Genomic DNA, 15668 nt, shown 5'->3' on the forward strand with positions numbered 1-15668 from the left:
GCATAAATTTGTGTGCTTTCAGATGACCAAAAAATGTTTAAAGTCTCCGAAATTACATCTTGTTTTATACTATCAGCTCTCCATTGCTTGTTACCAATAAGTTTTTGTGCTAACAATTAGTAAATATCAATAGTGTCCAGTTCCTTTAAGTAACACATCTGAATGGGATTGATAATGGGAGTGGAAAGCCCAAACATCGAGCTTTATTGTGCCAGACAAAAAAACAACAACAACAATACATCTAAACGATGAATTTAAAATGGATTGATTTTTGTACCGCTCCATCAAGGCCGACCGATCCAGCTAACAGATGGGGCGCCGGGTTTGATTTCGAAACTATTGTAACTGCGGTTTTCATTATCACACCCTTTTCAAACCCTTACTACCTTCTATGACCACCACTGCAACGCATAATAGGCTTGCTGCAAAAAATTCCCCACGTGTAGTGATTCAAATGGCGCATATGCTTATAAAAAGACATTAATGATCGATCATCAACACAATATTATTCAGAAAATCTAGCTCTTTTTTTTTAAACATCAATGAGGGTCAACCTTTCCATCCCAAAACAGTTTTGAACACAGACTCACTGACGGCATGGTACCATTGCATGTGTATACATGTACCCCTATTAAAAAAAGGCTGTTGCAGTTCATTGATGATCACCAGTGCGTGCAGCTTCCCATTGTTAACCAGAATTGCCACTGGCAGAACGCGATATTGTGTTAAAAGGAAAACGTTCATGACGTGCCAATATGCAGGGGGGTGGAAAATAAACAAGCTATACGGTAGTGAATGGCACTAGATCGTCACACACAACATTGAATGATTGAAAGTCGAATTGTAATTTTCTTCCTCAATGGTCGAAGTAATGGAAAATGGACGGCCCTTACCCATCGCAGCCGCATTTAACACAGGTAAATACATGGGTATATCTGTAACCAGACATATAGATCAAGGGCAGTGAGGAAAGATTGACACGGTAGAAGTTTCCTCCACGGTTGATCATGGAGGTAGGTTGTTTGTATATCTATCCTTCCTCAATTGCTTTTACTCTGTGATTTTGTAGCCATGCCGGTAGGGCCTACTATGCTACCAGGCATAGGCCTAGCCTATCCAATCATGGAGGAAGAACCAATGAACAAGTTGTACAAGTTTACATGACGGGCGGCACATACTAGACTGGATAACAAGACATGAGTTTAATGTAATTATAATGATATTTTGGTTGATGTTATTACCTCCATGATGTAATTATTGTATAGGCATCCAGTCTTTGTTACGATAATGTCTTAGTTGTCCGAGTGCACATAGTCAACGCACGGTGTCCTTCCGTCTGTCTGTCTGTCTGTCTGTCTGTCTGTCTGTCTCTCTCTCTCTGTCTGTCTGTCTGTCTGTCTGTCTGTCTGTCTGTCTGTCTGTCTGTCTGTCTGTCTGTCTGTCGGTCGGACGGAACGGTCTGACGGACTCCATATTAATGTAGACTCGGTACATGTGTATATCGTCCTATATGGACTCCTTGTACGGGCAGTTGGGGAAAGAGTTTGGTGCAAGCCAGTGGGCGTCAAAATGTCTTCTTGAAGGATGGGGGACATTGTTAGTCATAACATTTACGGCGTGGGGTCCGGGGCCCGCTTTAGGGCCCGGGGAAAAGTTTAGGCCGTATATGCTCTCTTGTACAATCTAGGGAGTCTGAGGGCTGAAGTGCCCCCCTCTCAGATGTTGGAATTTAATGGGCATTTCAAACTATGATGCACCTGTTTTTGCTAACATTTTTTGTGTACCTTAAAAAAAAATAGCTTCGTATCCATATTATTTCTGAATATAATGCTCAGACGGCGTTTCTTCCCAATCATCACCAGCATCGTCAAGGGTGGATCAAGACAAGAAATTTTAGGGGGGGGGGCGTTGTTGGTTGGGGCAAATTTATTAAAGATGTAGCATGTTATAAAGCGGAACGCGACGCCTTTTACGGCCATGAGTCCGGGAAAAATTTGCATTCTAGATGCTCTGTGGTGCAATCTTAGGCCAATAAGAGGCAAAACTAATGGAACAGAACATAAGCCTTTAAAATGTTGAAGCAGTAGAACCTTTTGAGTTAACAGGATCTTCAGGTGCGAATCTATGATCCAAGTTTTAGGGGGCAAATCTGTCAAAGAGTGAGCATGCGAGTGTGAAACCTTTACGGCATATCTGTGGTGCAATCTTGGACCAATTCTGACGGGGGACATTGATGTATATAGTGACCCCCATCCTTTAAAAAGTTGTGTCATCCTTTGCCCCTAGGATTAATGCCCATGGCGGGACGCAGGGTTGGGTCATACACAGTGCAAAACTGTGGCTTCATGATAAAGGTGGTCGAAAAGATGAGAACATTTGATATTGTGTCCCCCACCCTCCAAAAGATGGGGGGGGGGGGACACATGTCCCCCAGTCGTCGTCCCCCTGATTGACGCCCATGTTTGCGACCAAGACTCTTGCCAGTAATGGTGCGTTCGTTTAGCTTCCCTGGGTCGACCCCGGTCTGCCCCAGTACGTTCGAATAGCTTTGACGGGGCTCACCCAGTCACCCGGGTCGGCCCCAGTGCCCTGCTTGTGGAGTGGGCCACTTGGGGTGACCTGGGGTGCATGCCGTCACCACGAGGGGGCGAGTGTGATCGTTCGATTAGCTCTTGTCAGGGGCTAACCCGAGTGAGCACTACGGGGTCGTCCCAGGGAAGGTAAACGAATGCACCCAGTGATCTTGGTGATCATAACAATAAATATGGTGTCACGTATTTATACGCCGTGAAAGTCGTTTTAAACGGTTTTTTAAACGGTTGACATGTGTGTTGGTTACTCTGCTTAGGTCAAGTTGAGCTTTGGCAATGGTGCTATAAAAACACCAAAACTACATTCGGCCATCTTTGTTTCCATACCTCGACCATGGCTCAACCCACTGGTCTCTAAGGTACTGTCAGTGGAACCATGGTGGAACCCACTAGGGAGGCTTTGGGGAGTTGTATAAGTCTGGTTCCACAATGTTATAAGAAAAATGGAGACAGGAAACCACGAGAAAGTCTGCCATACCGATAAAGGCAAATTGGTGTTTAGGGTACACGTTTTTATTTACCAACTTTTTGAAGCCCAATAACAAAGGGTGTGGCAAAAACTGCTCATGGAACACCTGCACAATTAAATCTTACATAATCTAATAACTTGTTGTTTACTGTTTATCTGCAGAGCACGCCAGTAGAACTAGATACAGTGGAGTATATAATAGTCGTCACGTACAGAAAACTGCAGAACTTCCTGTCCGATCTTTGCCACAATGTCGCCGCTCTGACGTCATTACTCCATTCTTTGTCCAAAGACCACTCGCGCAGAGGGATCTTCCAATTTCGGCCGCGTCTGAAGCTGTTAATGTCTCTTCTCATACTAGAGACGCTGATATTTTTACTCTATGTGATATTAACTGGCGAGGTCAATGGTATATTAGCCCGAGAGCAGTCCCCTGTTACAGTTCGTGATATGACGAAACTGAGTAAGGCAGAGCACCGCCATCGCTATGTTGAACACCTTCTAAGATATGGTAAACCCCCGGTTATTAAAAAAGCAGAACTTGTAACAAAACATATTGTATATGAACCACCACGAACTGAACCACCACGAACTGAACCACTAATTATTGGAGAAGGTGAGCATGTTCATCCTCATGATTTCAACCTCGTACTGGACGAGCCATCGATTTGTTATGACGAACTGGGCTCCCCACTGGATGTTTTCTTGGTCGTTCTCGTAACCACAACGCACGAGAACGCGGCCAAGAGGCAAGCGATTCGGGAGACCTGGGGAAGTCCGAAAGAGGTCCTTGGGAAAAACATCATCACGCTGTTCTTGCTTGCGTCGACAAGAGCAAACTACTTACAAGCAAGAGTGGAGGAGGAAAGCAAAACCCATCACGATATCATCCAGGAAGATTTTAAAGATAGCTACAAAAACTTGACTCTGAAGACAGTCATGGCGTTGAAGTGGACAACCACGCACTGCTCTCACGCGTCATACGTCATGAAAACGGACGATGACATGTACGTGGTGTACCACAACTTAGTCAAGTATCTTGCCCTCGATACCACACGAACTTCGCGGCTTGCGTTTGGGTTCGTTATAAACGGGAGTCCAATAAGGGACCCAAGTAGTAAATGGTACATGCCGAGAAGTGTGTACAGTGCGAACAGTTACCCGCCATTTATGTCTGGAACGGGGTACGTTTTATCACGAGATGTTGCGATATCAGTGTACAAACAATCACTGGACACCAAGTTTTTGTACCTCGAAGACGTCTTTGTCGCAATATGTCTTTCAAAATTGCATATACGTCCTATTCACAACTCGAATTTTAATAATTGGCGAACGGATTTTTATACTTCGTCTTGCCGGTTTCACAATTTGGTGACAACCCATATGGTTCTACCAGCGGAAATGTACTCACTGTGGAATACTCACCAACGATTACGTCGGTCTGGTGAGAGGTGCCAATGGTAAACAAGTTTTATTGTATGACCATTTTGATATCAACCATTGTGCCTTTTGAATGATGCCAGCCAGCAATAATAAGCTATGACTGTATGCCTACACAGTACGACAACAATGATGTACATTTCCTGGTAATGTAGTTATGTTTGTGCACCATACCATACACAATACAAGTTGGATTCCCAAAAAGTTTCAATGTATGTCTGATGAGCTGTGTATTGAGATTGAGAGAGTTCATGAGTTGAGCAGCTTCCCCCTTCTGCATGCAGTGCACATAGGGTGCCAGACTAGTCTGCACACTGAGTTGTGCTACATTTGGACCAAAAATTGCGTCCCAGCATTAATATGACCAAAGAAAAATGGTCTCACGACTCTCCCAATACACAGCTCTGGAAAAGGTCACCCGCAGAGCGAGTTGAGTTTTAATAGCAGTAATTCATGGATACATGTATAGTTACCTGCCATTTTGAAGGTTAACCCTTTCCATATTCATAACCCATGTGACCTGAGTCATCAATGATACTCAGTTATTGGGTGCGTTCGTTTAGCTTCCCTGGGTCAACCCCGGTGTGTGGCCGTTTTTTTCCCCAGGACGAACGTGTGCAGATAATTACCCACATTCGTCCCGGAAAAAAAAAACCGCCACAAACCGGGGTCGACCCAGGGAAGCTAAACGAACGCACCCACTGTAAGTCTCCCCATAGGGCCTACAGTAATTAATTTCAGAACACGCACGCGCGTGACGCTTCTGCAGGGACTTAAGGCACTGGGCACTATTGGTAGTTTTCTCAAATAATTGTTAACATAAGATAGTTCTTGGTAAAATGTAACGAGTAATGGGGGAGAGCTTATAAAACATTGTGGGAAACGGCTCCCTCTAAAGTAGTAACCATAGTTTTTGAGGAAGAAATAATTTCTCACTAAAATATTTGAATTGGATCGAGACCTCAGCTGTGGTTTCGAGTTCTGAACATCTGAAAGGACACAACTTGTGCGAGAAGGGTGTTTTTTCCTCCATTGTTCTCTCGCAACTTCGACGACCAATTGAGTCAAAATTTTCACAGGTTTATAATTGTATGCATATTATGTTGAGGTACACCATGGAGGAATAAACTAGTGTTTATTCCTCCATGGGTACACCAAGTCACGGGAAGACTGGTCTTTGACAATTAGGCGATGTACAGTGCCTTTATAACAAAAGCGGCAAGCTACAATTATTTTGCGCATGCAATTTGTAACGAGTCCTCAATTGCTGGATTTTGTTTACCTTAAGTTGTTTTATTTTATTTATGTAATTAGTTTTAAAATGTATATTATACAGTATTATAGCTGACAAAATAGTCGCAGAAAGTAATAATGTTTGGTGTAAACAAGCATCTTTAAATAACAACCCTGTACAAGTTTGTGATTATATTAAGGAAATCGAGGAAAACCACCCAAAACTTTCAGCATAAACACATCTTTAAATTTGTGTTGTAACAACCGAGACCAGCGGGTGCATTTTGTAGGTTTTCAGCTCCTTTGAACATCATCTAAAGGCAGTGGACACTATTGGTAATTACTCAAAATAATTATTAGCACAAAACCTTACTTGGTGACGAGTAATGAAACTTTCACATGTTTGTTTTATTGTATACATATTTATATAAGATTAAAACAATCGAATTGTTAAAACAAAACAATTTTTTTAACTTTGCCTTTAGTATGCGCACATAGCATTGCCATTATTAGAATCTTTTATCTGCCAAAAATGTAACGGTCACATGTCACTTCCATATAATTTCCTGGGTCCGACAATGTTATACAACTGTTATTTTACAGCCATTACGTAAAGGCAGAGGACGCTATTGGTAAATACTCAAAATAAATAATAGTATAAAAACATTGTGAGATACGGCTCCCTGAAGCAACGTAGTTTTCGAGAAAGAAGTAATTTTCCACGAATTTGATTTCGAGACCTCAGAATTAGATTATGAGGTCTCGAAATCAACATCTGAAAGCACACAACTTCGTGTGACAAGGGTATTTTTCTTTCATTATTGTTTCGCAACTTCGACGGCCAATTTGAGCAGGTTTATTATTTTATGCACATGTTGAGATACACCAGTCTTTGACGATTACCAATAGTGTCCACTGCCTTTAAACTAAAGTAAAGTACTTAAAGAAACAGTGGTTAAATTTCAGGGGTGCAATCACAAGGTTGTGGGTTCGAATCTCCCAGTCTATGACTATGAATAAGTAATGTCGCCTGGACTTAACTCAAAATTTCTTGATTTGTGCAATTCATAATCATAAAGACGTTAAACCAATGTTTGTACGACTGGCTGTTGCCAGTGTTTATACCCCCTTGTGTTTGCCGAGTTCTCTTGACGGGAGATAATCTAAACAAACAAACAAACAAACAAACAGACAAAAACACATCCTCATTGAAAAGCGCTAGTGGAAAATTGCATCCCGAAAGTTCAAATACTAAAATACCACAATCACCAAACCTCGAACTTAGTCCATTGTCACACTGCCTTATGCTTTACCTCGTTAATATGAATTTGCTATGCAAAAAGCAACTTCATGACATGGTAGCCTACAGACGAGCCTCAAAGGGCTAAATGTACACGTAGACGGTGTTTGTGTGGCATTGTTCTGGAACATAAACCATCATGCTTTCAGTAATGGCCGCCCTTGGGTGATGTTTACTACAAAGCAATTGGGACATAATACAAACAATTCTCTGAATATGGAGTATGTTTGCGGTTCACTGTCTGGACTCAATTTTAAAAGCTGTTATGTTAAGCAGAAAATACTGCTTGACAAATTCTTTGCTAAGCTAATTTTGAGTGGGGCACAAGTCAGTGACAAGTGTGACTGGTAACCTGTATGTGAAAAGCAATAATTTATGCTCAGCTAGTTTGTTCGGCTTACAGGCTTTATGAAATTGGGCCCTGGTTATAGAACTTAACGATAATGACAACTCCATGCACACTAACATGTATTTAAAGACACTTTACACTATTGGTAATTATCAGACACCAGTCTTTTGACTAGGTGTATTTCAACATTATGCATATAACAAACCTGTGAAAATTTGAGCTCAATTGCATGGTCGTCGAAGCTGCGAGAGACTAATGGAAGAAAAACCCGTCCTTGTCGCACAAGTTGTGTGCTTTCAGATGCTTGATTTCGAGACCTCAAAATCTAATTCTGAGGTCCCAAAATCAAATTCAAATACTTTAATGACAAGTTACTTCTTTCGCAAAAACCATGTTACTTTAGAGGGAGCCGTTTCCCACAGTTTTTTTATTTTTTATTATTACTATCAACAGCTCCATTGATTGTTAAAAAGTCAATTGGGAGCGATTACCGATAGTGTCCACTGTCTTTAACTGTCCATCACGGACTACATGTACATGTATACGCTATTTGACTGAAATCGTTCGCGAAATAAAAGATTTGAAAAAAATTTTAGCGGCTGGTGAGGGACGAATTAACCACTCCCATATCTTCCTTATTTTATTCATTTCCCCCCCCCCCCCGCTGTATTCATAAAGATGCCAAGTAGTTGTAGTATAAGCTCAAAAAATAAACAAGAAATAGACATTATAAATTAAAATAAGTTCAAAGAGATGTAAGATGTAAATGCAAATAAACACATTGTTTCTGTATGAGACATGCGTAATCTTTTGTATGGTGCAAATATTTCATACATGTATATAATGGCGGGAACTTATGGTATAAAACGAAGCAGATCAAGAAATAATGGTGGATACAGGCTGGGCCTCATTTCATAAAGCTGTTTACAGCAGAAAAAACTGCATTGCAAGTTTCTGTGTTAAGCAAAACTTTAGTGGGGATAACATCTTATCCTGTTTCTGTTCTGCAATACTTTTATTTGCTTAACAAATTAATTTTTGTGTTTGCATGCTCTATGCAATGTGGGCCTCCGTAGTTGTTATTGGTAATGCAGTAAACTGTGTTACTAAAGTAGTTTTTTCCTCAACTGGAACTGTTTTTGTTTTGAAAGATAACATATTATTTTCAGATATGTTAGTAGCACTTCATGCTTTCTTTCAATTTGGAAATACAGTAATTTTCAAGTTTGTGATGGATCTACACTTAATATACACAAGTGTAGATTCGTAGATCGTCGTGAAAATAAAACTTTGAAAAATAGAGTGACGCCATAGGATTAGTTTAAAGAGACAGACCACCCTGCTATACCTACCCAGCCCACCTTGATAAGAACGTGTTAAAAGGAGAGCTAGCCATACAGCCTTCCACTCCCATCAACACCGGTGCTATAATCACTGAGATAATATCCCTCGTTACGAAAACATAGCCTAGTGGCTTCAAAAACCTGCTTTAAATTAACATACAACGGTGCTAAGTAATAATTTTGTGCTGGATCTGGATAAATTACCACCCCTTTTTATCAGAGCCAAGCGCAAAGAGCTATGGGGGTGTACGGTAGGCGCAGTGTTATTTTAAACCTTATTTAGACCATATTATTAGACCGATTGCAACATCTGCCACAGCATACAACTGAGTTTGGAAAGCTATAATGGGAAAGCCATTACAAAGCAAAAACAGATCATAGTCACAGTTCGTATAATCAACAATAGAAAGGTCTACATTATTGCAGGATACCATTGCCATCTGTCCCTAATTCGTAAGGTCACATTGAACCAAACATAACAGAAGAGGGCGGTGTTGACGTCCTCTATATCAACATGGTACCATTTATCAATGCATTATATACGCTAGCAATTTGCTAGGTAAGAAAGGGGACTAGACCTGAACAAAACTACAATTTCTGGTGTGCTGCAGACCGGAATAAGTCTCTTAAATGGAGGTTTCTGCCGAAGTTCAGGAAGGTTTACAGCTTGCAGGCGACTCGGGCCACCTTCCAAACGAGGCCTACACGTATCTTGTCGAGAAGGTTTTCGAAGATGTCTTTAAACGAGCGAAAGCGAGGTCTTTCCAAGGTGGGCGGTTTCCTTACAAAAACATTCTTATTTTTATTCTATTTCTTTCTATTATTACTTTTTAGTATTACTTATTTATTAGAACTAACCCGCGTTACTCTAACACTGACCATGGTTATGGTAACAGCTATGTTAAACAAATCTTTCATAAATACCTCAGACATTTTCGCTATTCCTATTGGTGAGAGCGCGTCACGTGGGGGGTGTTTAGAGTTAAACCTTCTGACCTTTGAATTTGATAATGACCAGTGTTTTATAACCGGTTGTGAGCGGATCCTCCGCTAGTCTTGGTGCAAGACTAGTCTTGGTGCAAGACGTTTCTTGTTGCGGGCGCTGTCGGTGTGTTGGCCGCGCTATGTGTGACTGTGAAATGAAAACGAAAACGTGTTGCACCAAGACTATAAGCGCACAAACGGAACCGGAAACTGTTGGAAATAGGCGTCTCACTCAGTCATAAATGCAACACACGGAAGTCGCACATGTACATTGTACATACATGTACAGAGCTCAAGCACGTCGGAAACGGATAAGTTTTACAGAGTTTCTTACTTTATTACGCCTTTTAACCAAAAAGGAATTTATGAATATTATGGAAATAAAAGACAAAGAGTAGTGACTCGTTCTTTAACGGCCGTTTAAAACCTTGCAGGGTCTTTGCCGTGTTATAAAGGTATCACACGGCAAAGACCCTGCCTGTGTTAAACGGCCGTGAAAGAACTCGTCGCTACCCTTTTATTCCCTTAGTAATAACATGGGTCGCTGCAGCTAGCAGCTGCTGCTGCCTGCTAGGCAAGTGGCACTTGTACTCCTTTTTCGAAATGTTGAGTCTCCTTGAGGGACGCCAAATTGAAATACAGGACCCTAGTTCCAGTCAAAGAATATAGAGCTTCTATTCAGTAACATTTACCTTTCCACACACTGCAGCACAAATCAACAAATTTACCTTTCTTCTTCTTTCTTGTCCCTCTTCTTGACTATGTTTACTTTTTTTGGTGAAAATTGTAACTCAAGTTGAGCCTGTCTTTTAAAAAGCTTGGCAATGGCATCGTTAAATTGTTGTCATTATTGAGCTGTTGTGTTGAATAACTTTTTATTTTAATATAAAATGTCAACGATTTTTTTGTCTGACTTCTTTTTGGTTTACTGTGTTACTTGTTAGCCCCCGCCCCCCTCAACATGCTTAATATAGTTAGTATTAGTAATAATACACAATTGTTGTTAATTTGCTCAGTAGCTGTTTGTTAACATTTAAAAAAAAACTATTTGCTAAGTTTACACAAATTCAGACTGCAAGTGCAAGTTCAATAGTCATATAATCAAGACCTAAAGACAAGATAAAAAGGCAGAGTAAAAAAAAATTTGGGGTCCACCTGAATTTTATTAATTTTTTTACCAATTCCAAATAAGATTTAAGTGGTGAGATATCTGCTCGGATCTCACCCATGTGATTTGCCTGTGTCCCTCCCCCCAGTGCTCGGGGAAAAGTACTCGGTTTAAAGTGCTTACCGTTACACATATTGGTGTGTATGGGTAAAGACAAATTCTTTGTCCCCTATGCAAAGTTAACATCTATTCAAAAGGAAGAAAGTCAAGTGCTTTTAATTTTTTATTTTTACTGTCCACTCAGGCTTATTTATGTTTAAATTTGTTTCTTTGTTTTTAAACTGGCCTGGGTTTCGCTTAATCATTGAGGAATTTTTGAAAGAATTTCAATACTTTTTTGTACAGTTTACCAGTCAAAGTCCCAACTCTACTAAAGAATATTTAATTTCCAAATGATCATTTTAAAACTTACCATAAAAATATTGTATGTTCTTGAACAGATGATGAAATCCTGAAATCGTTGGATGCTGCAGTCTTAAAACAAGCCTATGGTGCTCTCTCTACATTAGCACTAGAGGGCGCCAAACATGATGCCAACTCATCAAGTATTAGGTTTGTAATTGCCAAAGACCAGTCTTCTCACTTGGTGTATCTCAACATGTGCACAAAATAACAAACCTGTGAAATTTTGAACTCTTGGTCATCGAAGTTGCACGATGGAAGAAAAAACACCCTTGTCACACGAAGTTGTGTGCTTTCAGATGCTTGATTTCGAGACCTCACGCGTGAGGTCTCAAAATCAATTAAAATATTTTACTGAGAAATTACTTCTTTCTCAAAAACTACATTACTGCAGAGGGAGCTGTTGCTCACAATGTTTTATACCATCAATAGCTATCCATTGCTCCTTACCAAACAAGTTTTTATGCTAACAATTGTTTTGAGTAATTAAATAGTGTCCAGTGCCTTTAAAGCCATTATACACTTTCGGTAAACAGTATTGTCCAAGTCCCACACTTTGTGTATCACAACTTATATATAAAATAACAATCCTGTGGAAATTTAGGCTCAATCGGACATCGGAGTCGGGAGAAAATAACGGGAAAACCCACTCCTGTTTTCGCGCGTTTCGCCGTGTCATGACATGTGTTTATAACAACTCCGTAATTCTCGTTAACGAGAATTTATATTGTTTTACCGTTTTCTCAAAAAGTAAAGCATTTCATGGACTAATATTTCAAGAGAAGTCTTTCATTATTACCTTCTGTAAACCCTGTAAATTATTTGTAAATCTGTGAACTTTTTTTTTTTTCTGTACCGAAAGGGTCCAATGGCTTTAAAGACACTGTTAAGTTAATTCCACCCCTGATGGAATTTGTTGCATCCTTGTCGTTCTTTTCAGCACACTGCTAGAAGACTGTAAATGGAATACCGATAGAACAAACAGCTTCATCAACGTCTTCCTGGACCAGAAGGAGGAGGTTCGAGTCCTCCTTGGGAACATCAGGCAGTCTCATCCACACATTGTGGATGTTGACTGGAGACTAGACTACTATATGAAGGTACAGTACGGGGGGAGAATTTCACAAAGAGTTAAGACTAGTCTAATCTTGAGTTAGATCCTAAACTTTTTAGTATCTCCTAAGACTAGTCCTTACTCTTTGTAAAATCGACCCCAGGTCACCTTCAGTGATTGTCAAAGACCAGTTTTGTCACTGTAGTGTACAACCCTACATGCATAAAATTAAAAAAATGTGAAAATTTTGACTCAATTGGCAATCGAAGTTGCAAGAGAATATGAAAACATCCTTGTTGCACAAATTGTGTGTGCTTTCAGATGCCTAAAAAAGGCTTCAGGAGGAAGCCCAAGCAATCAGGTAGGGATAGAAAACCCAATCCACATGCAAGGCTCCGCTCTGAGGTAGGATTCAAACCGGGGTCCACTGGCATAGCTTTCTTTTATAGTCAGTCCAGCTCCTACATTATGTCATTAGCTGTTTGCTTTAGGATTGCCAGTTTATACATATGATATTTCTCTCAAAGCAACCCAGTCTGTTTTTTGTAAATGTTGTCTTGTTACCTGTTTGTCTTGTCTCCTTGTTTGTAGTTTGTCTGTCTAGGCTGTCTTCTACAAGCCTTGGTTGAATCTGACAGCCTCATACTCTCTTTAATTCGGTTTACAGAGATTAACTATTTTGTTTTTCCCCCATCCTCCGTGCTCGTTATTTTGCTAATCTATGTAATATTTCGAATGCGTTATATCTTGAGAAGAGTAGTATGAGATAAATGTCGACTTGAATTGAATTGAATTAAACTAACCAGCCGGAAGACTTGTAAAGAATTTAGACTAGTTCTCGGAAGTGGAACACTCTGGCCTGTCAAACTCTATCATCTTTTAAAACCATTTTTCTCTTCTCCAACAGAGCAATCATGTTGACAAGATCAACGAGGCTTCTTACCTCATCACACTGAAGACGGAAGAAGGGCTTCAGAATGCCACAAAGGACGTCCAGTTCTCATGTTCCTTGGAGCAACTCCAGGTAAGTCCCTCTCACAAATAACACAACTTGCAGCAATCTTGATGACCTCGCATATTCAAATCAATGTAACCATATTGAGGCCGTCGTATCGATACCTCTCGTCACTAACCCCTGGAAGGGATGTACTGAGAAACAACGCTGATTGGCTCATGCAATAGCTTATGCATTAGATGTAAAGTGCACACGCTCGAAGTATTGAGATATTTGTATGTTGATCACGCCCTCATTTTGTATAGCAGGAACACGTTTAAAAAAAAGTAAGTCAAAAACATTCTTCAAGACGAAAGACATGCGAGCCCATAAAAGATTGATTACAGGCGCTAATTAAAATGTCCTAGATTCTAGCACATTTTAAGTTCAAATTCCAGGGGTTACGATCGAGCAAGGCGTGCTGGTAAAAAATGGTGCGGCGAGATCGATCACCCCTGGGAACGAGGTTGAATTGAGGCTGAATGGTGAAATAGCCTGGTGCCTTTTAATGGAAGTGGGTAATCCTAAACTTTCCACAAAGGGAACCTGTCATCAAATAATAGGCAGGATTATAAAATGTGAACTCCTTATCCCAAACTGTGTAATCATCTTTCACTGTCGTTTTGAGTGATGAAAAGTTATGCCAACCTCAGTTGTTATCAAAATTCAGTTATTTTAAAACAAATAAGTTTTAACAAAGAAAAAAGAATAAATACCCTGCTTGCCAAGTTCAACAATTTCATTCCTGAAATCTACTAATATTGGAGAACTATGATCTAAGATATCTGGTTCATTTGAGACATTACTTTGTACTTCAGTGTATGGATTATATTATGAAGCCATTTAATGTTTAAACATCAAAATTTTGGGTGGGTGGGTAAAATTTTTTTTTTTGGTCACATTGACTTTTCTGAATGGCCCCTTACTCTACTAGCGGATTTTTTAAAACAAATATTAGGAGAGTGAATAGTATTAGTTAAAGACAGTGGACACTATTGGTAATTGTCAAAGACCAGTCTTCTCACTTGGTGTATCTCAACATATGCATAAAGTAACAAACCTGTGAAAATTTGAGCTCAATCGGTTGTAGAAGTTGCGAGATAATAATGAAAGAAAAAAGCACCCTTGTCACACGAAGTTGTGTGCTTTCTGATGCTTGATTTCGAGACTCAAGTTCTAAACTTGAGGTCTTGAAATTAAATTCGTGGAAAATTACTTCTTTCTCGAAAACTATGGCACTTCAGAGGGAGCTGTTTCTCATAACGTTTTATAATATCAACCTCTCCCCATTACTGGTCATAAAGAAAGGTTTTGTGGTGATAATTATTTTGAGTAATTACCAATAGTGTCCACTGCCTTTAAACAGAAAGCTTGACAAAAACATTTGATAGTAGTTGGTCTACGTGGAAATTATGGAACAAAATGCAACACTTCCCAGTTCAATATACTGTAGTATTGTCTGCCAGGCAATGCCCTGGAATGCTCAATTAGTCGTAGTGTGTGTGTTACCTTCCAAGGGATTTAGTTGTGTAGAAAGCGTTCTTGTAGCAGCATCACTTTTGACAATTAAACAACAACGTATAACTTTTCTTGAATAATTCATGCAGGACTTGGTTGGAAAGTTGAAAGATGCTTCGAGAAGTTTAGAGAAGGCGAGTTTGTCGTGAGTTTGACTACTGTGGGTCAAAATAGATGGACAACTTCGGACAACGAAACCAGGGATCATCCCATGGGCCCAGATGACTCCAATTTTAGTAAGATCTTTAAAACTCAACAATTTGCAGCCATTTGATGGACTAAAAGTTACAATTTGCTATAGTACTTTTGGGAATAAAGGGGTGAGCGTTATAGGAGACGCTGGCCCCCTAAGTTCTCAATTTTTTACATGAGTAGAGAGTGGACTCTTTGCAACATAACATCCAGGACGTTTGTGGAGCTTCATCAAGTCTTAAATTTAAAAAAAATTGCCACTAGACCAGTGGTCTTTTAGCTCGGAACTTTCGATGGCCCAGACTTTACTGACCCAGATCCAGCTTGCACTCAACCTAAAATATTTCTTTCTTTCTTTGCAAAAAATCTGGACAGTTCAAGCCAGGATGCAACTGTTTCCAAACTCAACTGATTAATTTTTAGTGTTAAAAAACTAAAATTGTGGGAAGACACAAAATATGAAATTTATTATTCCTGTTCTTGTAATATTTGTTTTTTTTTATATTAAAGATGTATTTTATTAAGATATAATAAAACTTAAACAAATGAATGTACGAAATTTGAAAATAATGATAAACAATTGCTAGTTTTAATTACAACATCAGTTTATTTATTACATAAGTAAACATTT

At 39.7% G+C, this 15668-nt stretch overlaps 2 protein-coding genes across 4 annotated transcripts; both read left to right on the forward strand.

Annotated features, from left to right (window-relative positions):
• The first annotated feature begins 654 nt into the window (after positions 1-654).
• Positions 655-6678, forward strand: LOC139949075 (beta-1,3-galactosyltransferase 1-like). 3 transcript variants are annotated; one of them, XR_011787512.1, is made up of 3 exons: positions 655-917; positions 3223-5015; positions 5180-5215. XR_011787512.1 is itself a non-coding variant. In XM_071947480.1 (2 exons), exons 1-2 carry the CDS (start codon positions 1008-1010, stop codon positions 4522-4524), a joined length of 1308 nt encoding a protein of 435 aa, XP_071803581.1. In that variant the 5' UTR covers positions 655-1007; the 3' UTR covers positions 4525-6678. The 3 variants fall into 3 exon arrangements, 2 of the variants coding, with proteins under 2 accessions (XP_071803581.1, XP_071803580.1); XM_071947480.1 differs by having other exon boundaries at positions 655-1013; positions 3223-6678; XM_071947479.1 differs by having other exon boundaries at positions 3223-6678.
• A 2595-nt stretch (positions 6679-9273) lies between these two features.
• LOC139948703 (COMM domain-containing protein 3-like) lies at positions 9274-15511 on the forward strand. Its single transcript, XM_071946963.1, has 5 exons — positions 9274-9494; positions 11318-11429; positions 12220-12379; positions 13241-13357; positions 14935-15511. Exons 1-5 carry the CDS (start codon positions 9356-9358, stop codon positions 14992-14994), a joined length of 588 nt encoding a protein of 195 aa, XP_071803064.1. The 5' UTR covers positions 9274-9355; the 3' UTR covers positions 14995-15511.
• Positions 15512-15668: the final 157 nt, after the last annotated feature.

The sequence above is a fragment of the Asterias amurensis genome, chromosome 16 (assembly GCF_032118995.1).
Source record: "Asterias amurensis chromosome 16, ASM3211899v1".
In the NCBI taxonomy this organism is placed as follows: Eukaryota; Metazoa; Echinodermata; class Asteroidea; order Forcipulatida; family Asteriidae; genus Asterias; species Asterias amurensis.

Excerpts from the sequence above, each read along its gene's own strand:
- LOC139949075 (XM_071947479.1), top strand. The coding sequence starts at position 879 with ATGGACGGCCCTTACCCATCGCAGCCGCATTTAACACAG. Across the intron at positions 918-3,222 it reads CGCAGCCGCATTTAACACAG|AGCACGCCAGTAGAACTAGA; the intron begins GTAAATACATGG and ends GTTTATCTGCAG.
- LOC139948703 (XM_071946963.1), top strand. The coding sequence starts at position 9,356 with ATGGAGGTTTCTGCCGAAGTTCAGGAAGGTTTACAGCTTGCAGGCGAC. Across the intron at positions 9,495-11,317 it reads GAAAGCGAGGTCTTTCCAAG|ATGATGAAATCCTGAAATCG; the intron begins GTGGGCGGTTTC and ends GTTCTTGAACAG. Across the intron at positions 11,430-12,219 it reads GCCAACTCATCAAGTATTAG|CACACTGCTAGAAGACTGTA; the intron begins GTTTGTAATTGC and ends CGTTCTTTTCAG.